The 27,672-nt window shown below is 59.2% G+C and overlaps 13 protein-coding genes across 13 annotated transcripts; 8 read left to right on the forward strand and 5 right to left on the reverse strand.

Annotated features, from left to right (window-relative positions):
* Positions 1–24: 24 nt before the first annotated feature.
* BDZ90DRAFT_226953 (Pkinase-domain-containing protein) lies at positions 25–2,397 on the forward strand (the record flags this gene model as incomplete). The annotated part of the gene is made up of 1 exon (XM_025504731.1): positions 25–2,397. One exon carries the CDS (start codon positions 25–27, stop codon positions 2,395–2,397), a length of 2,373 nt encoding a protein of 790 aa, XP_025362215.1.
* Positions 2,398–4,787: 2,390 nt separating this feature from the next.
* BDZ90DRAFT_213623 (hypothetical protein) lies at positions 4,788–5,267 on the forward strand (the record flags this gene model as incomplete). Its single annotated transcript, XM_025504173.1, has 2 exons — positions 4,788–4,854; positions 4,903–5,267. Coding segments are annotated over 2 exons (432 nt in total), but the record flags the coding sequence as incomplete, so codon positions are not given.
* An 805-nt stretch (positions 5,268–6,072) lies between these two features.
* BDZ90DRAFT_167073 (hypothetical protein) lies at positions 6,073–6,856 on the forward strand. The gene has a single exon (XM_025503656.1). The coding sequence runs from the start codon at positions 6,191–6,193 to the stop codon at positions 6,653–6,655; it is 465 nt and encodes a 154-aa protein (XP_025362217.1). The 5' UTR covers positions 6,073–6,190; the 3' UTR covers positions 6,656–6,856.
* BDZ90DRAFT_279396 (hypothetical protein) lies at positions 6,650–9,025 on the forward strand. The gene is made up of 4 exons (XM_025509168.1): positions 6,650–7,417; positions 7,488–7,693; positions 7,783–8,616; positions 8,706–9,025. The coding sequence occupies exons 1-4, from the start codon at positions 7,058–7,060 to the stop codon at positions 8,830–8,832; spliced, it is 1,527 nt and encodes a 508-aa protein (XP_025362218.1). The 5' UTR covers positions 6,650–7,057; the 3' UTR covers positions 8,833–9,025.
* BDZ90DRAFT_167070 (hypothetical protein) lies at positions 8,823–11,375 on the reverse strand. Its single transcript, XM_025503655.1, has 4 exons — positions 10,428–11,375; positions 9,833–10,344; positions 9,236–9,402; positions 8,823–9,022 (listed from the first exon to the last, which is right to left on the reverse strand). The coding sequence occupies exons 1-3, from the start codon at positions 10,975–10,977 to the stop codon at positions 9,238–9,240; spliced, it is 1,227 nt and encodes a 408-aa protein (XP_025362219.1). The 5' UTR covers positions 10,978–11,375; the 3' UTR covers positions 8,823–9,022; positions 9,236–9,237.
* Positions 11,376–12,692: 1,317 nt separating this feature from the next.
* BDZ90DRAFT_167033 (LAG1-domain-containing protein) lies at positions 12,693–14,807 on the forward strand. Its single transcript, XM_025503654.1, has 2 exons — positions 12,693–12,989; positions 13,067–14,807. Exons 1-2 carry the CDS (start codon positions 12,815–12,817, stop codon positions 14,707–14,709), a joined length of 1,818 nt encoding a protein of 605 aa, XP_025362220.1. The 5' UTR covers positions 12,693–12,814; the 3' UTR covers positions 14,710–14,807.
* BDZ90DRAFT_279399 (hypothetical protein) lies at positions 14,790–17,090 on the reverse strand. The gene has a single exon (XM_025509169.1). It carries the CDS (start codon positions 17,011–17,013, stop codon positions 14,905–14,907), a length of 2,109 nt encoding a protein of 702 aa, XP_025362221.1. The 5' UTR covers positions 17,014–17,090; the 3' UTR covers positions 14,790–14,904.
* A 165-nt stretch (positions 17,091–17,255) lies between these two features.
* Positions 17,256–19,868, forward strand: BDZ90DRAFT_260099 (glutamine-dependent NAD(+) synthetase with GAT domain-containing protein; the record flags this gene model as incomplete). The annotated part of the gene is made up of 4 exons (XM_025508224.1): positions 17,256–17,269; positions 17,341–17,908; positions 18,007–19,154; positions 19,235–19,868. The coding sequence occupies 4 exons, from the start codon at positions 17,256–17,258 to the stop codon at positions 19,866–19,868; spliced, it is 2,364 nt and encodes a 787-aa protein (XP_025362222.1).
* A 185-nt stretch (positions 19,869–20,053) lies between these two features.
* Positions 20,054–21,187, reverse strand: BDZ90DRAFT_260100 (hypothetical protein; the record flags this gene model as incomplete). The annotated part of the gene is made up of 1 exon (XM_025508225.1): positions 20,054–21,187. The coding sequence occupies one exon, from the start codon at positions 21,185–21,187 to the stop codon at positions 20,054–20,056; it is 1,134 nt and encodes a 377-aa protein (XP_025362223.1).
* Positions 21,188–21,472: 285 nt separating this feature from the next.
* Positions 21,473–22,476, forward strand: BDZ90DRAFT_232038 (V-snare-domain-containing protein). The gene is made up of 3 exons (XM_025506097.1): positions 21,473–21,785; positions 21,872–22,197; positions 22,338–22,476. The coding sequence occupies exons 1-3, from the start codon at positions 21,516–21,518 to the stop codon at positions 22,366–22,368; spliced, it is 627 nt and encodes a 208-aa protein (XP_025362224.1). The 5' UTR covers positions 21,473–21,515; the 3' UTR covers positions 22,369–22,476.
* A 447-nt stretch (positions 22,477–22,923) lies between these two features.
* On the reverse strand, positions 22,924–23,363 carry BDZ90DRAFT_232040 (hypothetical protein). Its single transcript, XM_025506098.1, has 2 exons — positions 23,268–23,363; positions 22,924–23,177 (listed from the first exon to the last, which is right to left on the reverse strand). Exons 1-2 carry the CDS (start codon positions 23,316–23,318, stop codon positions 23,013–23,015), a joined length of 216 nt encoding a protein of 71 aa, XP_025362225.1. The 5' UTR covers positions 23,319–23,363; the 3' UTR covers positions 22,924–23,012.
* Positions 23,364–24,868: 1,505 nt separating this feature from the next.
* On the forward strand, positions 24,869–25,468 carry BDZ90DRAFT_209853 (hypothetical protein; the record flags this gene model as incomplete). Its single annotated transcript, XM_025504057.1, has 1 exon — positions 24,869–25,468. A coding segment is annotated over one exon (600 nt), but the record flags the coding sequence as incomplete, so codon positions are not given.
* BDZ90DRAFT_232042 (hydroxyethylthiazole kinase) lies at positions 25,357–27,571 on the reverse strand. The gene is made up of 3 exons (XM_025506099.1): positions 27,267–27,571; positions 25,546–27,192; positions 25,357–25,462 (listed from the first exon to the last, which is right to left on the reverse strand). The coding sequence occupies exons 1-2, from the start codon at positions 27,452–27,454 to the stop codon at positions 25,737–25,739; spliced, it is 1,644 nt and encodes a 547-aa protein (XP_025362227.1). The 5' UTR covers positions 27,455–27,571; the 3' UTR covers positions 25,357–25,462; positions 25,546–25,736.
* Between the last annotated feature and the right edge of the window lie 101 nt (positions 27,572–27,672).

The raw sequence follows: 27,672 nt of genomic DNA on the forward strand, positions 1-27,672 counted from the left end.
ACTTAGCACCACGGCCCATTCGCCATGACGATCAACGGTTCCGTCGCTGGTGTCCCCGGCGGCGCATCGTACTCGCCTACTTCCTCTCACACGGCCACCTTTGACTCGCAACAGCATCACCCTCATCATCGCACAGCACCGGCCTCGCCGACATACCAGCCCAACCCGCTCTTCAGCGGTCACCCTTCCCGCAGTGCTTCGCTGGCCACAGGCTCCAACGGATCGCCCTCACCACTCAAGGACCGTTCTCCCAGCGGAGCTTCAGAGGGGGGATCAAAGGACAAGAAGTGGAAGCAGATCTTGAAGTTTGGCAGCGTAGGCAGGAAGCCGAGCAATGCTGGGCACGAGGGAACGGATGGGCAGGCGGCCCCGCATCGTGCAATGTCGATGGGAGCCTCATCACACAGCTCAACAGCAGCAGCTGCAGCGCCGCCCGTTCTCCCGCAAATCCCCTCGACTTCGAGCGCTGCCTTCGGTCAGGCTTTCCAGCCTATGCAGGGGAGCACCGTAGTCGCAGACCCCCATTCGCTCGACAGCTCGTCATCAGCGGGATCCAATGAGCCCGGTGCCCAAAATGCATCTGTTTCGCAACAGCAACCGCAACAGCAGCAGCAAGCTCGTCGTACCACGTCCGCTCCTGACGTCAAGAAGATCCTGGCAAATGGTCCGCGCAACTCCAAGCCTGCCAATGGCTTGCAAGCTCACGTGGGTGGCGGCCAAGCACCACAGCCTGTAGCGCTGAGCAATGCTAGAGCGCAAGATGGCTTCTTCCCTGGCTCGCCCGTACGAATGGACAGCACCGCCACCTCATTCAGCAGCAAAGACTTCGAAAAGGGCGGCAAGAGCTCAAAGAGCGGCATCTCTAAGAGCAAGAGCGGTCTGCTCTTCTCGGGCTCACGATCAAAGAAGGACTCGGCAAACAAGTCCAAGCAGGCCGACTTCAGAGCAGGCAATCAGCTCGGCTTGCCTTCTGGCTCAGCAGCTGCAGCAGCAGGAGCTTCTTCGTCGTCGCAGTCCCCACTCGCAGCATCGTCCTCAGCCAACGGCAACAGCGTGCATGCCAACGAAGTAGCATCGACGTCAACAGACGCTGCCCCCACTCGCCCCACGCTTCGTGAACAATCTTCAAGAGGCAGTTTCCACCGTACATACAGCGCCAACTCTATCAAAGTGCGCGACGTCGAGGTGGGGCCAAGCAGCTTCAGCAAGGTCAAGATGCTGGGCAAGGGAGACGTGGGCAAGGTATACCTGGTGCGAGAGAAGAAGACGGAGAAGCTGTTTGCGATGAAGGTCCTCTCCAAGAAGGAGATGATCAAGCGCAACAAGATCAAGCGAGTCATGGCCGAGCAGGAGATCCTGTCTACCTCGAATCACCCCTTCATCGTGACGCTCTATCACTCCTTCCAGAGTGAGGACTACCTCTACCTCTGCATGGAATACTGCATGGGCGGCGAGTTCTTTAGAGCGCTGCAGACGAGGCCAGGCAAGTGCCTGCCAGAGGAAGACGCCCGCTTCTACGCCGCCGAGGTCATTGCGGCGCTCGAATACCTCCATCTCATGGGCTTCATCTACCGCGACCTCAAGCCAGAGAATATTCTTCTTCACCAGTCTGGCCACGTCATGCTCAGCGACTTCGATCTCTCTGCCCGAGCTACGCAGCGAGGCGGCGCGCCTGCCGTCATCCGTCAAGCCACACCCAACTCTGCTCCATTGGTCGACACGCGCTCCTGCATTGCAGACCTGCGTACCAACTCCTTCGTCGGCACAGAGGAATACATCGCTCCAGAGGTGATCAAGGGTTGCGGCCACACGAGTGCGGTCGACTGGTGGACCCTTGGTATCTTGATCTACGAGATGATCTTCGCTACTACGCCTTTCAAGGGCAACTCGCGAAACGCTACATTCTCCAATGTGCTGCGCAACGACGTCAGTTTCCCCGACAACATCCCCATCTCATCGATGGGAAAGAGCTTGATCCGTAAGCTGCTCATCAAGGACGAGCTCAAGCGAATGGGCTCCAACTCTGGCGCCTCGGAGGTCAAGCAGCACAAGTGGTTTGCACCCATCTCTTGGGGTTTGCTGCGCAACCTCACCCCGCCCATCGTGCCCGCGTACAGCAACGGGCTGGACGCCATCAATTTCCGTAACGTCAGGGAGAGCAGGAGCTTGCAGCTCGACAGACAGCAGGCGCCCGCAGCAGCGGCGGCGGCGGCGGGAAGTGGTAGTGGTGTGCAGGGAGGAGGCAAGGGTGGCTCTGGTCACGCCAAGTCGTCGTCAAAGACGGTCATGACGGCCGTGGCCGGGAAGACAGGACAGGTTGAAGAGGCAGACGATGCCGTGGAGAGCAACCCCTTCAGCGGGTTCAACTCGGTCACGCTGCACCACGCGGACGTCTAGGCCAGTGAGCAGCGACGTCTCGACTCGAGCAGCTTCATTTTCTCTCTACGGCCTATTATCGAACATCTTCTTCGCCGTCACTCTACGACTGCGACTCATTTGCGCAACATTTTCCCACTCTAGTCATCCTTCCTCCCACAATGCCCCATCGCCGAGGCCTCGGCCATCACATTGACGGAGATACCGATCTCTCCTGACAACCACCCCCGGCGACTACATCTTTCGGCTCGATATTCTCGATCTACCTGCGACGCTTTCCGCTCGGTCCTTTCCGCTTTCCGCTCGGTCCTTTCCGCTCACACTCCTTCGACGAGCGTCCTCCTCCGCTCGCTCCTCTCCTAGTCTACAATACACTCAGAGGCTCCGGCTCTTTTCGATTCGATCCACGACATACACACGATCTTTCAATCTCACTCTCACATCGTCATCTCTAACTCAGCTGTCTGCGATATGCCCGCCTTCGACTTCGCCCCGAGCGCCCTCCCACTCCACCCCCTCGAGACCCCGTCCTGTCGCTCATGCATCCGCCCTTTCGACGCCCACTTTACTAGTATCTCTCATAGGTACGGCCCATTCTGATTTGAAATTTACGAGCCTGTCAAGCAGATCGTGGCCGCGCGAATGACAAGCGGGAGATGAGAGGCGGAGATGAGTAAACGACCGCTTTACGCCTCGGTCATGCCTACGGTCATGCCGAGTGTGTCGCAGCGTTCTCACGCTTGGAGCAGGAGTATGGGAAGAAGATAACAAAACAAGCTTTTCTGTCGTAGCTTTCCGTTCGGCGTATTGCTCGCTGGTGACCACTTCGTTCCGCACACGACAGTTGCGCCGCCCTCGCTACCGTCGCCGTGGCCCTTGACACGCCTCTTGACCCGTGCCAAGAGCTCCACGACTTTCGTACTATTCGTCTCCGACGTGGGTAGTTGTTCAAGTCTGGACCTGGACTGATGGCTAACCCGCCTTTAGTAGCGTATTCTCGTGAGAAGTCATTCAGCGTAGCGGGCAGTTATTTCCCTCCACGACCATGCCCCGGCACGCCCGACCATGGCCCTTTTCAGCCAAAGGGATGTTGCTGAGAAATGAAGCGACGACCGAAACCCCACACCACCGCTCGAAGGGCCCGCTCAATGGAAGTCTTCCAGCGAGCTAGGGTCGAGTGGCTCCTCGGTCCGGTTCCTCGTCATCATCGCCGGGAGTCACGGCCTGCCGCCGTCCTGACGATCTTTCATCGGCCGCCTCTTTCTCAGCGGCTTGCGAAGAGGACAGCGGAGCAAACGAAACAGGGCTTTGAGTCGAGGTGCGGAGGGGATAAGGCTTTGCTCCGGCCCTGCTGCGCCATGACACAGCGTTTCTGGTGCAGCGGCGCGCGGGCCTTTTGGCCATCTCCAGCTCGACGAGCGAGGTGAGGCACGCGAGGTCGCATGTAATGCTGACAGTCTTCTCTTGCCTCTCCGATGTCTGCTACTTCTTGTAAGCTTGCGTTGCTGAGGCCCCAGGGCCGATGGCCTCTCGATCGCTGGATCCCCGCGGCCGTTCAAATTTGAGCTCGAAACGCCACCAATGGGCCTAGAGGCCGAAGTAGCAAGCCGCTGCGTCACAAGGCGAAGGCGCGGGATCCGATCCCTGCCTGCCCCTCGCACCTGCCCTGTCCCCTTTGGCCTCACTCACCGCTGCGCGACTGCCGCCATAGGCGTCAGCAGAGAGAGGCGCCGAGAAAGAAGCTACTCTATGAGAGAGGCTTGATCGTCCAGGCTACTGCGTGGTCACTACTACTACATCTCTTTCCCTTCCCCCCACCCCATTCTTACCAACCCCCCACCCTTCAACATCAGGACAGCGTCCGGTTTCCGCTACGCACTTGATCCTGAAGAAAGCACTCGTCTCTGCTAGCAGCGAGAATCACAGCTCTGCTAGGGTTTCCAGAGAAGCTTCTGCCACGACGTCTTGAATTACCTCGTCTCAGACAGTCTTCTTCCTGACCATAAACCGCTCGTCTCATTGCCCTCAACCATTCGCCTTCGCCAGCTCCGCATTCTTGGCTTTCTTCCTCAAACTCGCTCCGCTTATTCATGTCAGAGCGCCAACCCTTCGGCCATTTTCCGCAGGACCATCGTTCGATTATGATGGGCTACCACTCGACTTATCCCCCTCTCCCTCATCATCACCCTTCTATGGCTTCGCTTCCGCCCACAGCGATGCATCCCACGGCTGCATACGTCACGGCTCCCGTGTCACACGTCTATCCTACTCTTTCCCGACCCTGCCATCAGCCATCTCCTCTTCCTATGGCACCACAGTCGATGGACTCGTACCACGGCATGCCGACTTCTGGCCCTAGCGTCCCTCAGCAAGCACGTCGGCACGTCATCGACGTCGATCGCGCCCACGTCACATACAGAGGTCACATCAAGACGTCGACCGATGCCATTCTCCTCCTCGCTGCGTGCGACTTGCCCGGTGACGCCTCGGCCATGGCCTCTGGTGCTGGCAGCATGAACGCTCCAGCCTCGCCGCCGCCTCGTCGAATCCACCGCCGACTGCTTGAGTCAGAGCGAGCGGATCTCATCCAGCCAGGCAGTATCTTCGTCTGGGACGAAAAGGAGGCTGGCATGCGAAGATGGACTGACGGCAAGTGCTGGAGTGCAAGTCGGGTCAGCGGCTGCTTCCTCACTTACCGTGAGCTTGAGGTACGCAAGCGCTCTGCTCACGACATCAATGGTCCTCGTGCCAACCAGTACAAGGTCGAGGGTCTCATCAAGCAATCCTTCAGCATGACCACCACCTCGGGCCGCAAGCTGCACATAGTCTCCTACTACACCAAGCGCGACGTACGCGAAGGTCGCCTTCGTCGAGTCAGCGAAGACCCGCGCTTCGTCGGCGAGGCTGGCGGAGAGTGGGGATTGTCTGTCGACGAGGAAGAGTTCCCCGACCCAGTCGTCGCTGGTAATGAGCAAGCTGCAGCCGTAGCGGCTCAAGTCGTTCAGTCCACGGAGGATGAGCACCAGCCACGACGAGAGTCATCTGCGTCCGACGGCAGCAGCCACCCTCGCCGCGATGCTTACTCTACCAGCCCACGGGTATCGTACCATTCGTCTTCGGTCCCTCAAATTGCTAAGTCACCGATGGCGCTCAGCGCTTCAGCGCAAATCCACGGATCCGTCTATCCATCACTCCCTCCGATTCAGGATCCTCCCCGCTCTACATCTGGCTTCAAGCGACCTCAGTCACGGCAAGACGGTTACACCACGGCGTCGATGCCTCGCCCACCACTCAAACGCCTGCGCTCATCGTCAGCAGGTGACCTTGTGACCGCCAAGCGGCCCGATCTCACGGCTCATATGCCACCGCAGGCAGCCCCAGAGTTCGTTCCACGTCGTCAGAGCGACAACCTGCTGTCCATCAGCCTGAGCGAGAGCAACATGCGTGGTGCCGGGCAAGACTCGCGTCCGCTGCCACGTCCTCATCAGCACCGCATGTCCTCTGCCGTGTCGAACTCCACGCCCGGCACCTCAGCGACGCCACCTTCAGAGCAGAACAGTGCTGCGGGTGCTCTCTTGAGCTTGAGGTCGTTCAGCCTCGCTGCATCCTCCGCCAACAACACACCCCTCACGTCGCCTGAGGACGCGGTCAACACCCCGTCCGCAGCTGATGGTGACATGCCTGCTGCCGTTGCCGCAAGCAAGGCTATGGTCCCCAACGACGTTGGCGAGTCACAGCAGCTGCATCGTCCAGCTGGTCCAAGCCGTCTAAACTCGGACTGTTACGCCCTCAGCAAGTTCGGCACGCGCATCTGATGAAGTGCACATCATCTTGCCCAAGTTTCCCGGCCACGTCTTCCATCAAAGCGCTGCAGGGCCGTGCTCGCCTTACCGTCACTCCATCCCCTTCCCGCCCGACATGGGCCAACGGCATTTCCACTTGTTACCAAGTCTCTATCTGCGACGAATCCGCGCCTCGCTCTCGACCCTTCTCTAATCACTGCGGTGACACGCTGCCCTATACACGTCGCAACGATACATGCAAGATTTACGACATCATCAGCCCTCTGACCGTAGCTCATCCCCTTGCACCGACCGCGGCATACATCTCCAAGGTTTTCAAAATCGGACCTACTGTCTTCATAACTGTCTCTCCTCGACGCGGCGGCTCTCTTCCTTGTACATTTCACCTCATCGTCGTCTTCTCCTATCTAATACACACTCTTTTTCGTTGGCATCCTGCCTCGTCGCCGCAGCCAAGCTGCGCGTCAATCGTATGAAGCTGTCTTCTGCTCACAACTCGAGCACGCACCCACAGGCGTAGCATCCTACTCAGCGGCAAATGCGAACTTACCCCCCTGCGAGAGCGACCAAGGAGCGAGGAGCAGTCGAACGATGGTGTGCTCTAAATTGCTTCAATGCGCCGATCACTCGACTGCGACTTGCCTGAAGAGAGATGATGGTGGATGCCGCGCTTGACTCTGCTAGTTTACATGCAGAGGTGCAGCGGACTCTCGGTCGGATTCGATTGAGCGCAGCCGGTCAGGGTGGAACCTGCGATTCCGCAATCCGGGGTCTTGAGGAAGGAGTCCGAGTTGTTGTCGATTTGACAACGGATCGCATCGCGCCTCCCAGCCCAAGACGAGGTCAACGCAAAGCAGAGCATACGCGTGTCAACCGGGATGACGACGCCTGATCTCTCAAGCTCCGCCCACAAGAGCATCCGACACGGCTCAGCCCTCCTCCCTCTCCCGGACAAGGCCCACCTCAGCGCCACGTACGTCGGTCTCCCGCTCCATGCCTTGCCCACCCCAGCATGCCTAATAGATCTGGCCGTCGTGCGCCGCAACTGTGCGCGTATGGCTAGGATCGCTGCGGCGTGGCAGGTGAAATTGAGAGTCCATGTCAAGACGCACAAGACTGCCGAAGGTGTTAGGGAGATGCTCGGCAAAGATGGCAGTGGGAGGGTGCTGATTAGTACATTGGCCGAGGGGTGGGGACTCGTCAGGGATGGATTGGTGAGGGATGGGTTTGTCAAGGATGTGAGTGGTTGAGAGGGGCAGTGCTATTCCAAGACATGAGCAAGCTGACGGTTCCGTGCTCGCCTCGCAGATCCTGTACGGTCTCCCCATCTCAGAGCACAAGCTCGACGAGATTGCAGCGCTTCGAGCCGCGGTCCAAGCTGAGACAGCATCTGTGGAAGGCTCCACGGTCCGGCTCTTCGTGGACAATGTCGCCCAAATCGACGCGCTCTGTCGGCACGAATCGAGCTCTGAGCAGCCATGGAGCGTCATGGTCAAGGTCGACCATGGAGCACGGTGAGCAGTCGCGGGTGCGATGATAAGCATACCATGAAGCTCTCGCTGACTGAAACACCGACTGCCCCTCGTTTACTCCTGCTCAAAAGTCGAGCGGGCCTCCCACCCAGCTCCCCAGCCCTTCGTGCCCTCTTTGAGAAGATCAGTAGCACTTCACGGCACGTATCTCTCCATGGCATCTACGCCTACGGGGGGCATAGCTACTCCTCTCGCTCAGCCAGCGAAGCAGATGCGCATCTAGCCGCTGAGCTACGTGCTGTCCTTCAGGCGCACCAGGTAGCTCGTGACGCGCTCTCCCCCTCCTCTCCCAGCAACAACAAGTTGAGCAAGCTCGTCTTGAGCGTTGGCACAACTCCAACTGCTCACGGGGCTTCACGCGCCTTGCAGAGTGAGGAGATCAAGCAGCTACGTGCACAGATCGACGAGCTAGGTGAGGGGACGGAGCTGGAGCTGCATGCGGGCAACTATCCAATGCTCGATCTGCAGCAGTTGGCAACCAAGGCTCAGCCGTCCCTTGAGGGCGAGGGGAACGAGGGCAAGAAGCCAGCAAGGATGGACGATGTAGCAATCTCTGTTCTCTGCTCCGTCGTCGGGTCATACCCCGGACGGGGGGCGGGCGACAATTCCGCCGCTGTCACGTCGCCACCTACTTCCTCCTCGACAGCGCAGCGAGGCGACGAAGCCCTAATCGATGGTGGCGGTCTCGCCTTCAGCAAGGACACGGGTCCCTGGGGCGGCTACGGCCACGTCATCTGGCCGCGCTCACTCCGCGGATGGGAGCTGAGTAGGCCGAGTCAGGAACACGGGATCATGACTCTTCGCGGGGAGGAGGAGAGGAAGAGTCAATGGGCCTTTGAAGGGCAAGAAGACCAGCAGCCGGGAGCTGTTAAAGTGGGGGAGAAGGTCCGGATCGTGCCTCAGCAGTGAGTTGCAGCAGCAGAGACGCGGACGCTGGTTCAAGCGAGAGGCGTACGGTCCAGCTGACTCGCCCCCGACTCCTCTCGCTGCGCAGTGCCTGCATGACCTTCGCTGCCCATCCGTGGTTCTACGTCGTTGACTCGTCGCAGGGCGGCAGCGCTGATGACGACGACTTTGGGCGACGCGTTGTGGATGTTTGGGTCCCATGGAAGGGATGGTAGTCGCCACGGCTGATGCTTGCAGTCTGTACGGCGAGCGCTCGGCCCGCCACGGCTCAGATTGAAAACATTTTGATCGTATTTGTTCATCGAGGCAAAGAGGAGAAAGGAAAAAGATCAAGACATTAGGGAACTTCTAGAAGGGGGATGTGAGGTAGGGGGCTAGGTAGGAAGAGAGCGTCAAATACAAGCGAAGGAGGGTCGTAGTAGCGAACGCAGCATAGCAAAAGAGGGAAGCTGAAGTTGCACCGCGCCTTGCTCCTCCTGACCCTTGTGTGCTTCCTCCTTCATCTATCCCTACGCTGGCGCAATGCCCCAATTGTACAACAGGATTCACCAAACAAACTGAACAAATTCATGCGGCGGCCTCTACACCGCTCGGATTCCTTCGCCTCTACTGCGGGACGCTCAAGCCCACGACAGGCGCGGGCGCCAGCGTGGCAGCCTCAGCTCCCCTCCTCTGCTCTGTACCACTAAAGCTCGCCGCATTCCTGGCAAAGACACGGGGCATCGGGAATGGGTGGGCGATGGACGCGGTGATGGTAGCCTTGCCTTGATCCTCGGCAGGTAGCTCTGCAGGCACGCCACTGGATCCCAGACTAGTGTCGAAGGCCCGCAGTGGCGCCTGATCCGAGTTGCTGCGAGCGAGAAGGGAGCGAGGTCCCACGGGGCCAGGGTGAGAAGGGAGCTCCGTGGGCGCGGCTGCAGCCATGGCGGTGGGGGTGGAGGGCAAGGTAGGCGTGACGCATGACGATGACGACGCTGGTGAGGAGGAGCCAGCGGTAGATGGGCGCGAGGGCGTCTCCGCTGCTCTGAGCTGCAGAACCGAAGCGGGAAGAGCAGGTGCGAGAGAGCGAAGCCCACCATTGCGGTAGCGCTCTTGCTGAACTTGCTCCGAGGCGGTCATCATCGAAGTTGAGGATGATGCCGAGAATGGCTGTGGCTGAGGCTGCGGCTGGCTGGGGGCCTGAATCTGAGCATTCGCCCGTGCCTGCTGCTTCGCCTGCGCCTGTGCCAATTTCCTTGTCCATCCCTCCCATTCATCCGACTTGACATTCAGATCCCACTTGATTGCTGCCAGAAATTCGCGCTCCACTGAGCCCAACTCCTTGAGCGGCAAGCCCGTAATCTTGCTCCACGCCTTGTTCGAATAGTTGCGATCCTGCAGGAACTTGGCTGCCACCATGACCGCTGCGAGGAAGTTGCGTCTTCCACACAAAAGGTGGTGGAAAGCCGCCTGCCTCTCGGCCTTGAAAATGGCCATGGTCGGATCGACGTAGCTTTTGCGCTGCATGCTGGCAAACTGAAGGCGCGTCTTGCGCACAGTCGGCGCGGCGCGAACGCAGTAGAGCAAGGCGGCTTGGAGGGTCGAGCAGGAGGTGCGACTACGTCGGAGCGTTTCTCGAATGAAGAGTTGGAGAGGGAGCGAAGAGGCTGAGCAGCCGACATCGATCGGTTGCTCGGCGAGGGGAAGGGGCGCGTGCCAAATTGCATCGATCGTCGCAACGGCAGAATCTGTGAATGGGTGTTTGGGGAAGAGGTGAGTACGATAGTGCGAGGGCATAGGGACTGGGTGAAGGGTGCAAGCGAATACTCACCGACCAAGGAGTCGACCACTGAGCCCTTCACTCGGGTTGAATCGAGGGAAGCAGGGATAGCCGCAGACTGGCTGCTAATTGGACTCGGGTCGCGACTGCTTAGCCCAAAAGCTTTGACAGCTCCATCAAGGCCGGTAATATCGGTGGCGGATGTGGTGTGTGGAAGAGATGCTGCAGTGCAAGCCGTCTCCTCGCGAAGGCAGCGCACAGCCTTCCGCTTACTCTCGCTAGGCGAAGGGCAGGAACGACATTCTTCGTCTGAGGCTTGTGAAGTAGCTGGCGAGTCCGAATCGGCGTCGCTTGAGTTCCACTCGCTCGACGAGAGCGAAGCGCTGTCCGTCAGAGACGACGAGCCAGAAGAAGAGGAGACTGAGTTGGATCGCGACCTCTTGCCGCAGACCTGTGGACGAGACCACGGGCCTGCGGCCGCGCTTTCCTTTGCATCGGTGTAGTTGCTAGGAGATGCGACGAGGTACGAAGAGGATGAGGTTGAGAAGGCGTCGTCATGTGCAGCCATAGTGGCGCGTGACGACGACGGTACTGCGAGCATGGTCGCAAATGACGATGCTCAGCAGTCAATGGCCACTAAGGAATTGTCCCGAGTAGATGACGAAGGTGACGGCGAACAACGAAGACGCGACACCGTGACGTTGCTACGAGGGCCTGCGAAATTGCGTGCTTGCGACGACACTAGGAAGCGAAAGTGGGCGGTTGTGGCGGTGGCGACGGGGGGTGTGACGAACGCAACTGACGAGGCCGGCGAGTCTGGTGAATGGAGAGACCGCAGAGCGACCGAGTAGACGTAACGACGTCGAGTGAAGGGGTGTTTGTAGTGGTGATGAAGTGGGCGCGAGTGGCGAGTGAGACACGCGCGGCCGTGTGTGTGACGATAGCCTTTGACGACGAAACCAACGGGTGAACGGACGGGAGATTGGTGGTGACGAGGGCGCAACTGAATGGCTCTCGATGACGGTGTGCAAAGGCCAAGAGGAGTGGGTGACTACGCGATGGCGAGGTCAGGGATCTCCTCTGTGACTCTCTGGTGACGTCGTTGTATCTCTCCTATGTCCGTTGCTGTGTAACTGGATGGTGCGCTCGAGGCGCTTAGTGCGCAATGACGACAGTCTCTGCGTTGAACATGGTGGTGGCGATGATGGAGGAGGGGGGAAAAAGAGGTCGAAAGTTGAGAAGTAGTACTGAAGTGGCCGCTAAGGACTCAGCGCAGCGCAGCAGGTGGTGGCTGAGCAGCGGATGGAGATGGCGACAGCGATGTCACGTCGAGTCGCTTTCGAGTCGAAGCGGCGTGCTTGATAGACGTTGTCTCTGGTAGCGGTGGCGTGATTGACGATGGCGTCTAATGGGCCATGTTATGAGGGAAGCAAGAGGGCAATCCGGTTAACGCTACGTCGCCGTGAGTCACTCTGTCGTAGGAGGCAGTCTACCGGACGAGACGGCGGATGCTGGGCGAGCGGCGGCGAGGTGCGGTGCAGGCGCTGTGCTGCGAGTCGAGCAGGTGGCGACAGAGGAGCAGGGCGACGGCAGAGCGGGGCCCAGCCCACACATCCCACAAGAGTCAACTCAAATCGAACGGGCCGGGTGGCGGGGCGGGCGGGCAGCCTGACCCTGTGCCGCGTGGCCCAAGCTCAGTTCGAGGTCGACTGAGAGTTTGAGAATTGGTCTGAGGGCTCAGCTTCCGTTCCGTTTCGTACTGTCGACCCTCATCGCAATCGCGACGACGCCGCCAAGTGAGATGCACACGTCCCTGCGTACCTCGGCGCCGTCAATGCCGTTGGCTGTGGATCCAAGATGCCGGTCAATCAAGGGGCTCGGTGGGTTCGAGCGAGCCAGAACGTGATGGCCCTGATCATCTGACCATCTCACGTCCCTATGCTGATCACAATACCAGCCAGCTCTTGGGCCACGGAGCAAGCTGGCCCGGCGTAGTTGCGATGATCCGCTGCAGGACCTCGCGGCGGCAGATTCGTCGTCGTCGCGACGCTAGCAATTCATTGACGAGGCCGAGGTCAATTAGAGATGTTGTAGGCGGCGAACACGTTTGAAGGTCCATTGCTATTGTCGTTGTCACCGACTTTCCCTTGTCAAGCGTACCCACCTCCCTTCCTTTCTCGGTGCCTCTACGCATCTCAACCCTATTTGGAACCCAGGCCGCCCCTTCTCAAGATTCTCGTCGTGTCGTTGGACTTTGCCTGACGCCCTCCTTGCTTGCTCGCCTGCTTGCCTACTTGCCGCCCACCCGCCCGCCGACGCGCCGCCCCGCCGCCGTCAATCGCTGCTTGGCCCTGCCCAAGGCTGCAAGGCTCGACTTTCTTCCTGATCGACGTCGCGAGCGCTTCGTTGTCCCCCTCCTTATTCCCAACACTGCGATCATGGCCAAGGGAAGCCGTAGCAAAGGGCAAGCGGCCAAGGCGCAGCATCAGAATCAGCAACAGCACGGCCCTAGATCGAGCTCCTCTTCCTCATCATCACCCTCGTCGTGGGAGCATCGCAAACGCGGTCCCAGGAGAAGAAAGGCGTCCGAAGTCTCTCTTGATAGACAGCTAGGTGAGAGCGGGACGTGTCCTGCAATATCACCATCTCACCTGCTGACCATCAAACTCTTCTTCTCCAACGGCCGCCAGAATGGCCCCTCTACACCCTCGCAGCTCTCTTGGTCTGCCACGCCCTCTCTGGCACAGGCTCCCTCTCCCTCGCCCACCTCTCTGCCCACCTCCCCTACTCGATACAGAAGCTCCTGCCCACCTGGGCGCGTACTCTGCCCAATCTCGCGCCATTCGCCTCAGACGTACCGAATGCCTCGCACGACTTGAAGAGCTTCTTCTTCGGTAGCGGAGGCGGGAGCGCAGCGTGGCTGGAGGGCCAGGCTGGGCCCTTTCGCAGCGAGGCAGCAGGCTTCGGCCACCCACTCACAGCGCTGCATACATTCACCAAGGCGTGTCTGGGTCTGTCGTACGCCGTTCGACCTGCGAGCTCATCATCATCAGCAGCAGCACAGGAGCTGCCTTTAGGTCACCCTGCACCAGAGCCCTGGGCCTGGCTTGTGGGGCAGCCGGACACCCTCTACTCCAAGGGCGCAAAGGACGTCCTCTACGTCCTCACCTGGATTCTCGTCTGGACTGCGCTACGAGCCGCCGTCATTCGATACATGCTCGTTCCCCTCGGTACGCGCTGGGTGACCCGCCCACGCCCGCAGCCAGGCAAGGCTCACCCCTCGCTGCGCGACCGAAAGCTCTGGCACAAGTCCGTAACCCGCTTCGCTGAGCAAGGGTGGGCCGTCGTATTCTACATTGCTTCGTGGTCCCTCGGCCTGCACATTGCCCATCAATCGTCTTACTGGCTCAACCCATCAGGCTTCTGGCAGGGCCACCCGCACCTCGAGCTGGAGGGCATCGTCAAATTCTATTACTTGACGCAATGCGCCTACTGGTTCCACATGCTCATCGTCATCAATGTAGAGGCAAGACGAAAAGACCATTGGCAGATGTTCTCCCACCACATCATCACAATCGCCCTCCTCGTGGGGTCATATCGCGCCCACTTCACGCGAGTGGGCAATGCCGTCCTGTGCCTAATGGACCCATCGGATATCCTCCTCTCCTTGGCCAAGTGCCTCCGCTACGTAGGCATGCAGACGCTCTGCGATGTGGCATTTGGAGTCTTTATGCTGAGCTGGATCGTCACGCGTCATGTCCTGTACTGCGTGCTGCTGTGGAGCAGCATCAAGACGATCCCTCGCCACCTCTTCGCCCTGGCCACAGCGGGCGCCGACCCGGCTATGGTCCGCATAGACTGGTCGCGCGGTCTGCCCGGCCTCGTCGAGCAGTTCTACGACGAAGCTCTTCCGGCGAATGCGGCGCTTGTGGCTCTGCTGGTCGCGCTGCAGGTCATCCTGCTCCTCTGGTTCGCCATGATTGTGCGCGTGGCCTACAAGGTTATCACTGGGTCGGGAGCATCTGATACCAGGAGCAGTGGAGAGGAACTGAGTGATGAGGATGAGAGGGAGGTCAGTAGGCAGGAGGAAAAGGAAGCGGCTGCGCGTAGAAGGGTGGGAGGTGGGGAGAAGGGGTCAAGTAAGCCAGTGGCTGCCAACTCTTCGCCGCAACAGTCTACCCCGACGGCGACAGCAGCAGCAGCAGCAGCAGCATCAGCGACGCCGAGAGCAGCAGCTGTTCAGCCATTCGCACGATCAGAGACAAATGGCACCGCGGGAGGAGGTGGAGCGGGAGGAGGGGGAAAGAAACGCTCAGGCAAGAAGCGAAAGTAGCAGTCCCGATCAAAGCAGAAAGAAGAGTGACAAGGGTAATGCAGGGTTTATGCAATGCTTATCACATCTCGTGCTCTTGTCTAGCAGAACTATGCTGGTCATATTGCACTGTTTGTACTATGATCGTGTAGGTGGGGTATATGCTTCTGACTCCTCTGCCTCCGAGCAACCAACCTCGAGTTCCACCTCGAACCTCTACGAAGAGGGGTCCCTCCTCTCCACGCGCTTCCCTCCTGATCCACCAGCCACTACCGCGCCGGCTCCACCGCCAGAACTCAACACCCTCATCCAATCATCGCCGACCTCCTTCTTCAGCCGCTCGATGCGCGCCCTCAGCTCCAGACTGCTACCTGCCACCTGGTTCTGGGCTGAGCCTGGAGTTCCCGCTTGCCCAAGCGCGGGTGAGGAAGCTCGAGGTGTAGCGGGCGATTGGGCCCGCTTCTTGCTTGGAGAGTGAGGGCGAGCGCTGTTCTTGCGAGAGCGTGGCACAGCTTCTGTTGTGATGGCGTGCTCCTGTGTCGTCTTCGCCTTTCTTTCTGCTTCTGAGGGACCGGTACCGAGTACTTTCCGCTTAAGCTGCTCAGCCTCGCTGACTTCCATGGATGGCTCTGGCGTGGAAGACATCGCAGCCTCATCGTCCCCTCGCACCACCGTGGCGAGATTGCGCTGCTTGCGCGGGCTCTGTGGTCGCCTGACACTGCCGGTGTGAGTCGTCTTGCGGTGATGCTGGCTCCCTGTCCTCGCGCGATGCTTGACAGCGACGATCTGGGCACTCGGCCCTGCTTCACTGCCTTCCCCAGCTGGCGTATCCCTATCGCCCGCACCCGCTACTCCGGCTGATGGCCATGCCTTTCCTCCACTCTCACTACCTCTTCCTTTCCTCGCCCTCCTCGCTCCCACCGGCACTCTCTCCTCCACTCTCCCCTTCTCAAACCAGCCCACTCCCTCCCCATCGAGCCTCACGCTCCCCTCCCCATCCAGTGGCCAACCTTCCTTCAGGAACTCAGCAAGCACCTCAACTCGCCAGTCTTTGTACTCCTCGCACAAGGGGTTGCCCTTCACCCACACGTCGCGCAGCGATTCGAGGGAGGCGGCGAGCCTTCCGAGCTCGTCGGCTTCGTAGATGAGATTGTCTCTGAGGTCCACTTGGCGGAGGGATGTCAGGCTGTCGAGACCGGAGAGGGACGTGATACGATTGCCGCGTAGCTTGAGCGTGCGTAGCACCCCGGTTTCGCCTAGGCAGGCAGCCGCTCCTCTCGTGTCCTCGATGAGGTTTCCGGAGAGGTCCAGAGAGACGAGCCGTGTGAGGTGGGAGAGGGAGGAGGGGATGCTGATGAGGAGGTTGTGTGATAGGTCGAGCGAACGGAGTGAGGGAAGGGGCAAGGAGGGAAAGAATGTAAGGGAAGAGGAAGGGAGGCAAAGGGAGGAGAGGAAGTGCCAGGCTAGTTGGGGGAGCTGGTCCTTGTTGGCTTGGCCGTTGGACGCCGAGGTGGAAGCCGCCCCTTCTTCATCTACCGTCTCTCCATCTGCTGCCCTTCTACGTGCGACATCTCTGACGACGTGATCCACGAAAAAGTCCTCAACATCCTCGACGCCACTTCTGCAGAGGCTCAGTGACCTCAACTGACAGCTTAACCGATCCCATCCGCTGACCCCTCGTGGATCAACATCAGTGAAGCTCAGCAGATGCAGATTCCTAAAGACATCCAGCGGCGTCAAAGTCGTCGGACCACCAGTGATAGCCTCGTCCTCGAAGCCCTCGATCAGCCCCGTAGCAGGTGAGGGTACAAGATCTAAGGCAGGGAGCTTAGTGAAGGCAGAATAGATGTACTTGAGCTGCGCGCTCGGGCTCGGCGGCTCGGTAGGGGTGGATGAGAACCAGGAGGAGGTTGTCGAGGCGGCTCCGCTGAGGGAGATGCGGGAGAATGCGGAGCGTACGCTGTGCAAGCTCATCGTCTCTGGATTGAGGAAAGTCGAAGTTGGCCGTGAGGGAGTCGTTGATGACGAAGAGGCCCCTTGTTCGTTTGAGGAAATGTAGGCAAATGTGCTTCTTGCCCTACTCCTGCTCGAGGCGGGCAGAGGTTCGTCGAGGGATCCGGCGGAGAGGCCTAGAGCGTCGAAGCGCAGAAGCAGATAGCTGAGGTGATGAAGAGAGATTGCAAACGGCTTTGGGGGAATAACAGTGCGTGCTTTTGACGACGAGGACGAAGGCAGCACTGCGCCGCTGAGCTGTTTCTCATTCTGGCGGATGTACCTTGCAAGGGAGAGGATGTAGCTGTCCCCCGACTGGGTTTGGCTATCCATCGAGGGCGTTTGTTGCGTGGGATGCGGAAGGAGAAGGCGGAGGAGCAGGGGAAATGGGCAAATGAGGGAGCAAAGGGTGTCGCGGCAAGGCGGAGACGGCAAAGGCGGACCGGCAAGAAGGCAGGCCAAGGACGGAAGGGCGGACTCGCATCAGCCAGGCCAACCAACACACGGCCCTTCGGCTTCTCCACCTTCGCACTTTGCTTGTCTTTCTTCTAAACGACCTCTTCGCAATAGCAGTCATGGGTCACCCAGTGTGAGCGTGGAGTCTTCGTCGTTAGCGGAATACTTCCACAGCTGCTCAACTTACTCCCTGCTCCCATCCAGCACCCTAGCCACCTGCTCCCTAAATCAATGGGCCCTCGACTTCGCCGGCAACCTCCAACGAATCCTCCTCTCAATCCAGCAAAGCAAAGCTTTAGGCGCAAAGCTTCGTGTAGGGCCGGAGCTCGAGATTACAGGATATGGCTGCTTCGATCACTTCTTGGAAGGAGATACTGTCCTCCACTCGTGGCAAGTCCTCGCCCAAATCCTGGAGAGTGACGCAACGCACGGGATCGTATGCGATATTGGCATGCCAGTACTGCATCGCTCTACCCTGTACAACTGTCGCGTCCTCTGCTTGGACGGGAAGATCCTCTTCATCCGACCCAAGATGCATCTAGCCAATGATGGGAATTACAGGGAGATGCGATACTTCACCCCTTGGACTAGGCGGGGGGAGACCGACGACTTCTTTCTGCCGCGCATCGTTGCCAAGTCACAAGGGAGGGAAACGGTGCCGTTTGGCGATGCTGTGCTGGCTACCAGAGATACGGCCGTGGGAGTGGAGCTGTGTGAAGAGCTGTTCACTCCCAATAGCCCGCATGTCGCTATGGGTTTGGATGGGGTCGAGGTGAGCGTGCCGCGCAAGATGGCTCCTTCCTTTGCTTGGCCCCCGCATATGCTGATTCCCGATCGTGATCGTGACTCATGGCCCCTCCTCACCTGCAGATCTTCATCAACTCCTCCGGATCGCATCACGAGCTTCGCAAGTTGTACCGTCGCGTCGACTTGATCAAAGAGGCGACGCTCAAGCTCGGCGGTATCTACCTCTACGCCAATCAACAAGGTTGCGACGGTGATCGCCTCTACTACGACGGTTGTCCACTCATCGCCCTCAATGGTAGCATTGTGGCGCAGGGCTCGCAATTCTCTCTCGATGATGTGCAGGTGGTGACTGCGACTGTGGATCTGGATGATGTCAAAGCGGCGAGGTGTGCCAAGAGTAGGGGGATGCAAGCGGTGCAGAGTCGGGAGATTAACAACGGCAGAGGCTTCACGAGGGTGAAGGTTGACTTTGACTTGGGGAAGCGAGACCAGGATCATGGGGGGGATGGCGACGACGACGACGTAGGTGGGAACAGCGGCGCCTCCGCTCGAACCGGCTCTGGCGCAGCCGACCCAGACGCGGTAGCCCTGGGCACTGCCGCCTCCTCCTCCTCCAATCGCACCTCCCAAGCACGCGACGGCGGTGACGTCTTCTACCACACCCCGTCAGAAGAGATAGCGCTCGGCCCCGCCTGCTGGCTCTGGGACTACCTCCGTCGCAGCAAGACTCAGGGTTACTTCATCCCCCTCTCCGGCGGCATCGACTCTTGTGCTACGTCAGTCATCGTCTACTCGATGTGCCGGCTTGTCTACCAAGCATGTCAAGGTCCCCGCCCTAATGCTCAAGTGCTGGAAGACGTAAGGAGGATTTGCGGGGGAGCGACGAAGGAGAAATTGCCTGATGGTTGGGTGCCTTCCAGCCCTCAAGAGATTGCGAACCGGATCTTTGTTACTTGCTATATGGGCACGGAGAACTCCAGCGCCGAGACGCGCAATCGCGCTCGCGACCTGGCTGCGGCAATTGGGTCGTATCATATTGACCTCAACATGGACATTGTAGTCACTGCGATCGTCAGCCTCTTTGCTATGGTATCGCAGCGCACACCACGCTTCAAGGTGCATGGTGGGACACCTGCCGAGAACCTTGCACTACAGAACATCCAGGCTAGATTGAGGATGTTGCTCGCGTACATGTTTGCCCAGTTGACTCCTTGGGTCAGGGGCGGAATGGGAAGCTTGCTCGTGTTGGGAAGCGCAAATGTCGATGAGAGGTGCGTGCGACCCCTCCGAGACGAGGATCTTGAGCTTCGCCAGCTGACACACTCGCTCCCCCTTCCCCCATTGGTCGCAGCTTGCGAGGCTACCTAACCAAGTACGACTGCTCCTCCGCCGACGTGAATCCCATCGGTTCCATCTCCAAGACGGACCTCAAATCATTCATCGCCTACGCCCGCGATGCCTTCGACCTTCCCGTGCTCCACTCCTTCCTCACGGCCGTTCCGACTGCCGAGCTCGAGCCCATCACAAAGGACTACGTGCAGGCGGATGAAGCGGATATGGGCTTGACATACGATGAGCTCAGCGTCTTGGGAAGGCTCAGGAAGGTGGGCAAGTGCGGCCCTTACGGTATGTTGCTCAAGTTGCTTCAACAGCGAAAGGACTACAATGCCGCAGCAGCACAAGCGCAGAGGACGACGTTGAACAAGAAGGAGGAGGAGGAGAAGTCAGCTTCAGCCCCACCACTGCTCCATCTTTCTCCGCGGGGAATAATGGAGAAGGTCCAACTCTTCTTCACCATGTACGCCATCAATCGTCACAAGATGACCACCTTGACGCCGAGCTACCATGCGGAGAGCTACTCTCCCGACGATAATCGCTTCGACCTCAGGCCATTCTTGTACAATGTCAGGTTCCCCTGGCAGTACGAGCGGATGGAGGCGAGGGTCAAGGGGGAGGAGGCCAGAGAGGCGGGCAAGAAGGAGTAGACGGGAGCCGGCGATTCGGAGGAGGCCGGAGGAGGCGGCAACACTGCAGCACAGAGGCCGTGAAGAATCGTCCTGCAATAGTGAACATGGTAATCAGCATTTGGTGACAAAGGAAGACGTTTCGATGAAAGGACTGTGCGTAGGGAACAAAGCAATGCGAATCTCGGCACCAAAGGCAGGGTTGATCACCCTTCGTACGAAGCAGCCCTTCCGAAGGGATTGCGCGTATGCAGCCTCGAGATGGGCGAAGATGGAAGACGAGGCCCACTACCGCCAAAGTGGGCATCGCGATGATCCTCGCTCCGCGATAGGTTCATCGAGGCTGACTTGGCAGGTGAGGGGGTGGCGGGTGGAGTTGTGGCCGCGTCCGGATCTGCGTCTGCGTCCGTGTCCGCGTCTGCGTTCGCTTGTAGTTCTGCAGGGTGAAAGGAAGGGTAATTGTAGGGTATATTTGCGTTCAAAGGTCGATAATCGTCTTGCATGAGTGTCGTCGTGGTATCCGTGTGGTCATCGTGGGGAAAAGGAAAGTAAGGGGCTGCTGTCGCCGTATGGTCTTGCTGCTGAGGGTATCCTTGAAGTTGGTTCTGTTCGTCTTCCTCTACCTGCTGCTGTCTCTGCTGCTCCTCATCCTCATCCATCTGCATCTCCATGTTTCGCGCACCAAGCCAAGGTAGCGCTGCCTGTATCGTTGCGGGGCTCTTGTGCGCCAAGGGCGAGATGGAAAGGCCGTCAGCCGAGTGTGTTGCAGGCGGGGAGAGTAGGCCACCGTCATTCCCAATGGCTTGTCGCATGGATTGTAGCCTCGCCTTAGTGGGTGTGAGGTCGGGGTCGAGGTGTGCGTCGAAGAGGTGATGCTGCTGCTGCTGGTGGTGGTGGTGGTGGTGGTGCTGCTGCTGCGTCACTGGATCTTCGGCGCCTAGTGCTCCCCTCTCGGTCAGGCCATAATGATAGTATGCATCGCCCGCCGACTGGACTCTCCCCGGATGCTGTCCCAGCTGATGAGGTTGCTCAGTAGTCGTGGTGGCCGTGACGCTCAACCTGCTCAACTGCTCGGCCAAGGGAGCCTCGCCACGCGCTGTACCGCCGCCATCGAGCGATAGGGAAGCGGAGGACCAGTGGTGGTGGATACGCTGCGTGTGGGGATGCTGGTGCTGAGAATGGTGCCGCAGGTGGCGATGGCTCCTATGCTGCTTATTGACGAGTGCAATGGGTCGCCGAGGGGCGGGAGCTACTAGGTGGGGCCCTGAAGAGGTTGTGGCAGACATTGATAAGGAGGAAGAAGGCGAGCCTGACTTGGACGGAGGGGAGAGAGTGGCCATGATGAGGACGGGAGAGGTGTTTGCGGCGCAATGCTGTATTGGCGCTATATGCTAGGTTGCCCTACGGCATGACGAGGAAGAAAACGTGTATGGATGGAAAGGGTTGATGAGCAACTCGATGTGCGTGCGTATCGAGGGGCCCCTCGCATCGATCCATTCGTAGCCTCGACTTGGACACGCATTTCCGAACGACGTCGGAACGGGCGCAGGCAGCCAAGCCAAGCCACTCTCCTCCCGCACAGCCGCCCGTCGTGTTAGTGGAGCTCAGCATCATTACCACCACCACAACGCAAATCGCATCCACCCCCTCCTCCTCCGATCCATCATCATGGCGGACCTCTTCGAATCCTACTCCTCCGACCTCAAACAGCTTCTCAGCTCCCTCCAATCCCACCTCTCCCCCTCCACCCTCCAGTCCCAATCCGGCGAGGCACGTAAAGCCACCTTGCGACGATGTGAGATGGAACTGGATGAGGCCGAGGAGATCCTCGCGCAGATGGACATCGAGGTTCGGGGTTTCCCACAGAGTGTCAAGAACAAGTACAGCGTGCAATTGAGGGGGTTTAGGGGAGAGGTGGAGAGAGTCGGGGAGCAGGTGGTGAGTGTATGCGGGCGCGATGGATGAGGGGGAGGATGACATTGGGGACGGGCAATACTGATGGATACCCCCTTCGACGCTCGCAGCGATCCCAAATGTCCCGCCCAGCAGGCAGTGGGTACGATCCATCGAACCCATTTGCTGAATCCAGCAGCGGCGCAGGTAACGACGCCGACCTGGAGCGCCAATCACAACGTCAGCGCCTCCTCCAAGGCACTGCAACGCTCGAGGACGGGCAACGACGCCTCGAAGAGTCGAATCGCATCGCACTCGAGACGGAGGATCTGGGAGCGGATATCCTGCGTGACCTGAGGGGACAGAGGGAGCAGATTGAGCACTCTAGGGATACATTGAGGCAGGCGGATGGCAATCTTGAGAGGAGTAGCAAGACGTTGACGACGATGATTAGGAGGTGAGTCGCGCAGCAGTAGCAGGGCGAAGGTGATGTGGTGGGCTGGCTGCGAAATACTGACCAGACCGCACTACTACCCTCTGATCGTCCCTTGCTCCTCCCTCGCCACATCCCACGCCCACGTCGCTTCACACCAACGGATCTGAATCTCTCTTTGGATGGCTATGGTGACCCGGGATGCCCTTTTGTTCTCCTCCCTCTCGACCCATGATACCCCTCTTCCGTCCCTCTATCACTCGCACAGAGCAAAGCAACAAAAGCTCACCATGGTCGGCATCATAGTCATCCTCGTCCTCTTGATCCTGCTCATCCTGTACAATAAGCTCTTTGGCTAGACGACGCCTTTCGCCCACCTCTCTCGAATGATATCCATGCGCTGCACCTCGACGTGGTTGTGGTAGTGAGTGAGGTGCAGTGGCTGCATATTCCAGACGAGCGGTCTACAGAGCGGCCGAAGATGGATGAGGTTGTGCGCAATGCGGGTGTGTGGCAATTGGGGATACGGGAGCGGTGGGCCCAAGACATCAACACGGGGGCGTCATGCTGGGCAGCAGCACGCCGGCGATGGGTGGCGACGACCGTACGTGGGGTGTGGTCCAACACAACAACACGAGTCAGCCGCTGAGTGAGACGGGTGTTGGATGGTGGGAGCGGACTCAGGCACAGCAATGCGAGCGCAACGAGCAGGCGTACGTGGAAGGCTCAGACGAGAGGGAACAGTTGGTAGTGGCCATAAGGATATTTGATTGAAATAGGAGACTCAAAGCATACACGACATCGTCCTCGAACGATCATGCGTCGTGGTGAGCGCCCATTTAGGCGTCACGCTTAGCGCCGTGGAGGTCAGCCTTGCTGCCGTGCGAGGCCTCGTCCATCTTGTCCGAGACGGCGTCCTTGGCAGCCTCAGCGCGGGTACCAATGGAAGCGTCCGAGTTCTTAGCGACGTCCTTGTTGGCCTCCTTGGAAGCGCCAGAGCCGAGCTGTGAGTGAGGGAGCGAGAGGAGGGGAGGGGTGATGTCAGTCCATCGTGTTCACAATGATGATGGTGGCAAGGACGGTGAGATGCGTACCTCCTGAACCTTCTCCGAGGCCTGGTTGATGGTGTCCTTAACAGCCTGCATGATGATTGATTGGTTTGTTTGGTGGTGCGGTGGTGTGAAGTGTTGAGAAAGTAGTGTGTGGTAGAAAGGAAAGATGAAAGCGCCGCTCACAACGCTTTCTTATATCCTCGATCCGTCGAGGGGACGACCCGGCCACGTCGACGACATGGCGATGGTGCGTGCACACACCAGTCTGGGCCAAGAGCAGCAGGGACAGCGACACAAGATCTACGCCGCCGTCATCGCCGCATCGCCGGGGCAGCCGATGAGAGAGTGTTGCGTTGGCCGATGCGATTCAATTGTGGCACAGCGGGAGTGTGCCTAGACCCTGAGTGAGTGACTTGGTGCGTGCGTTGGTGCGTGCGCCGCGCGTCGATGACGTCGGTGTTGGCTTGAGCGGTGACGCCTCCTTCCCACCCCGCATGAGCCACGACACGGCCCATCGACGATGCTCATCGAGAATACAGACTCAGGGGCAGAGGCAGAGCCAGGGCCGGCTGGCAGCCAAGCTCTAATGCTCTGCCGCCTTCAACCGCCCCTCTCCCCGTCGCTCCACCTCCGGCGCTCTTTCTCTCTCTCACATGCACGCACCAGCCCAAGCCCCAATCAAAGCTCCATCCATTCACCAGCCATCAAGCCCCGTCCATGTCGATCCGTTCCAGAAGCGTCGGGCCTCTGTGGGTATCGTCCTCCGCCCTCGGCCTCCGCTTTGAGCCTATATTGGATCACACCGCATTGCATGAGGGGGAACGGTTGGGCGGTGCAACCCTTGGCCGCGGCCGTCCTCCTCAACCGTCGTCGTCGTCGTCATAGCGGGTAAGCATGTACCCGTAACTTCGCGCGGCATGACGTGGAAAGGCATAGAGCCAAATCGTCGTCGATGATGTCGACGACCTCGTGGGTTGGCATCGACCGGTCGATGCGGGTTGAGGAGCCCAGACTCTATTCAACGCCTCACATGGCAATACAACCGTGACCCTGCAGTCGAGTCGAGACGAGCTAGACCCTGATGCAATGCGCCAGCGTGCAGCAGCCAGGACCCTCCTCTTTGCTCGATCCTGATCCTGACTCAAGGGCCGTGCGAAGCCGCTGTGGAGGGCGATAGCCGGCCGTGTTGACGTCTTGACGAGGCGGCGATGAATCGGGCTCTAACACGTGGCGTGTTGGTTTTCCCCCCCCCCCCCCCCCCCCAGCGCCGTGGGCCCTCTCTACGATGTCGACCTCGGACCTCCATGATTGTCATGCGAGCTTTGAGCTCCTTTCCGCTCGAGAAAGAATCCTCAACGCCGCTGCTGGAGGCCATGGACACGATGAGCGCTCAAGCTGGGCCGAGTGGCCGTGCCTCACCTCTCGTACCTAGCGTCATCTCGCAGCGCTTCTTGCAGTACCAGGGTCAGCCAACATGCTCTTCGTCAATGGCGCCACGACGAAGCTACGTTGCTCTTTCCATGCTTGAGGGTTGGTTCGGCAGCCGCGCACCCTCCTCATCACCAGCATCGGCACCGGCTCCTTCTGAGCCCGAGGCCGAACAGCCAGATCCCTCGCCCACACTGGACACAGATTGGCGCGAGCATGAAGAGACGGACGAGGAGCGCCGGCAGCGCCATCGTGTTGAAGGCTGGCGTGATGACCTCTTTCGCACCAGCCCCATGCTACGCTTCATGGCCCGCCATCTTGCTCTCGTATCCTGCGATCCATTCGACACCACCCCAAGCGACAACGCCACTTCCACACCTCGCCTCGAAATCACCGCCTGCCCTCCAAACATAGCAGGTGGCTTCTCCCCCTCTGAGCCCAAGTCCTCCTCAGGCATCCTCATCTGCTCGAACCGCATAATGGACAAGGGCCATCTAGAGGACACACTAGCCCACGAAATGGTCCATTGGTGGGATCACTGCCGTTTTCGCGTCGACTGGAACGATCTGCGTCACCATGCCTGTAGCGAGGTGAGGGCTGCAGCGTTGAGTGGGGACTGTAAGTTGGGGAGGGAGTGGACGAGGCGCAATTACGGCGGATTCACGAAACAGCATCAGGTGTGTGCGAGGAGGAGGGCCGTACTTTCTGTTATGGCTAATCCGGCTTGCAAAGGCGGGAAGGAGGAGGCGGAGAAGGTCGTCGATGAGGTGTTCCCGCAGTGCTTTGCGGATACGAGACCTTTTGACGAGGTGAGCGGGCGTCGCGCTGGCGAGTGGACGAAGGGCAAGGCGAAAGCTAGAACTGACCATTACCACCTTTGCCGGCCTTACAGATCTACTGAGCGCGTGCAGCCAAAGACAGCATTTCGTCGCCCGATCAATCTTCTAGATGATGTTAATACAAGGTCACCATTCTCCCTCAAATGCTCAAGGCCGCTTATGGAGGCACTTACTCTATTTATTGACTACAGTACGATCAAAAGCAATGCCACGCCATCCCAAGCAGCCGCTCTCTCCCTCTACCCTACTCCGCCACGCTGAGATTTGCTCCCTGAACCAGATCCTCCGGCCTGAGGTTCGCAATCTCATCGATCAATGCCGGAATGAACGATCCAGGTCCCTTCACATCTCCTCTTCCCGCAGCCTTCTCTGACGCGATCGTCATGCTCAACAACCCCATCAATGCCCCGACAAGCACATCCTTCCCATTGGCGTCTACCAGCATCGACGCCGAGCCCCTCATCGCGCCCTCTCCCTCCTCCTTGGCCTTGTTACACGCAGCAGCCATCCCTGCGGCCAGCATGACGCCCAACGCACACCCACTACCCGTGATCCTCCCCACCATCGGATGACCATTCTCGCATGCCAACACGGCTCTGCCGTCTGAAAGATAGTCCGTCTTTCCCGTGAGCAGCACGAGGCACTTCTCCTTGCGGGCGAGCTTCTTCACCAGCCCGACTGGGTCGCTCAGCGATCCCGCACCGGAGTCGACACCGCGAGAGGCCACTTCGCTCAACCCTGCGATGGAGGAGAGTTCGGCTGCATTTCCCTTGATGAGGGTGACTTGTGTGTCGTTGAGGATCTGTTGGACACAGCCTTTCCTGAAGGCTGATGCGCCCACTCCTACGGGGTCGAGGACGACGGGCTTGCCACCTTTGTTCGCTTCGCGACCTACGGCCTTCATTCCTCGTCGTGATTCGGCGGAGATGGTGCCGATGTTGAGTACCACGCCCCCCGTTACGCGGCCTAGGTCGGCGGCTTCCTCTTCCTGGTGGGACATGATTGGCGACGAGCTAAAGGCCAGGGCTATATTCGCTGAGAGAGTAGAGGAGACGTGCGACGTCAGGGTCTGGATGAGTGGTGGGCCCAAATTGGAGCGTCTGTGCAGGGTCAGGAGGGAGGAGGCTGCTTGCACGAGGGAGGATGCGGTTTCGCCCTGCAGTGAGATGGCTGAGCCGCCAAAGGAGCGGCGGAATTGCCAGCTGGCAACCATCTCGTCCAGCTCGGCCGCAGCAACGTCCGGGTCTGTCCGTGCTTGGATTGCAGAGACTACCGCAACCCCGTCGGGGTAGTTGTGCAGCCCAGTAGCTCCAACGAGGGCGCGTACGCACGTTTGAGCATTGATACCGCCAATGAGGACGCAGGGTAGTCTCCTCTCCCGATTCGTGGATTGAAGTGCATCGACAATATCCGCTGCCCCTCGCGGTGAGAGGACCTTGTCGTCTGTGATGCCTGCTTTGCTCTGCGTGCCGTACACGGGGCCTACACCAGCATAGTCTGCGACTCCTTCGGCCAGGGCGCGCTTGGCGTCGTCGACTGTGTGGACTGAGATGCCGATGAGGCGGTCTGGGCCGAGCAATTTGCGGGCTTGAGGTAGAGGAATATCGTCTTGGCCGATGTGCAAGCCGACGGACGGAGGAAGGCAGAGCGCCACGCTGAGGTTGTCATTTACCAGCATGGGTACGCGGTGCTGCGCAGCGGCGAGCACAGGTGGTGGCTTACATTAGCATGTCGCGCTACAGCTCAGTCGAAGGGCGCATTCACCTTCTCGCAGATAGCATGTGCTTTCTTTGCAACCTCGAGGAACTCTCCATTGTCGGCGTCCTTCTCTCGAATCTGGACGACGGACACATGTCCTCCAGAGAGGGCCTTGTCCAGATGTTGGAAGAAGTCGACGCCAGGAGGGAGCAGGTCGCGCCCTGTTACGTAGTACACGGCGTAGTTGGGCTGTTGAGGCGCCATGCTGGTCGAGAGACGGAGGAACGAGAATGGCTGGCAGGGGGAAAAGAAGGAATGAATGAGCCGCTGCTTGGAGTCATCGAATCTCGAAATCGAAATCGGAACAATTGACTGCCTGCGTGCGTGTGCGTGCGTGCGTGCGTGCATCAGCCCCACCACCCAAGTGGCTCGAGCGTCGATCCGGCGGCCTGCGACCAAGAGAGATGAGCCGAGCAATCAGC

Source organism: Jaminaea rosea, assembly GCF_003144245.1.
Source record: "Jaminaea rosea strain MCA 5214 unplaced genomic scaffold BDZ90scaffold_6, whole genome shotgun sequence".
Taxonomy (NCBI): domain Eukaryota; kingdom Fungi; phylum Basidiomycota; class Exobasidiomycetes; order Microstromatales; genus Jaminaea; species Jaminaea rosea.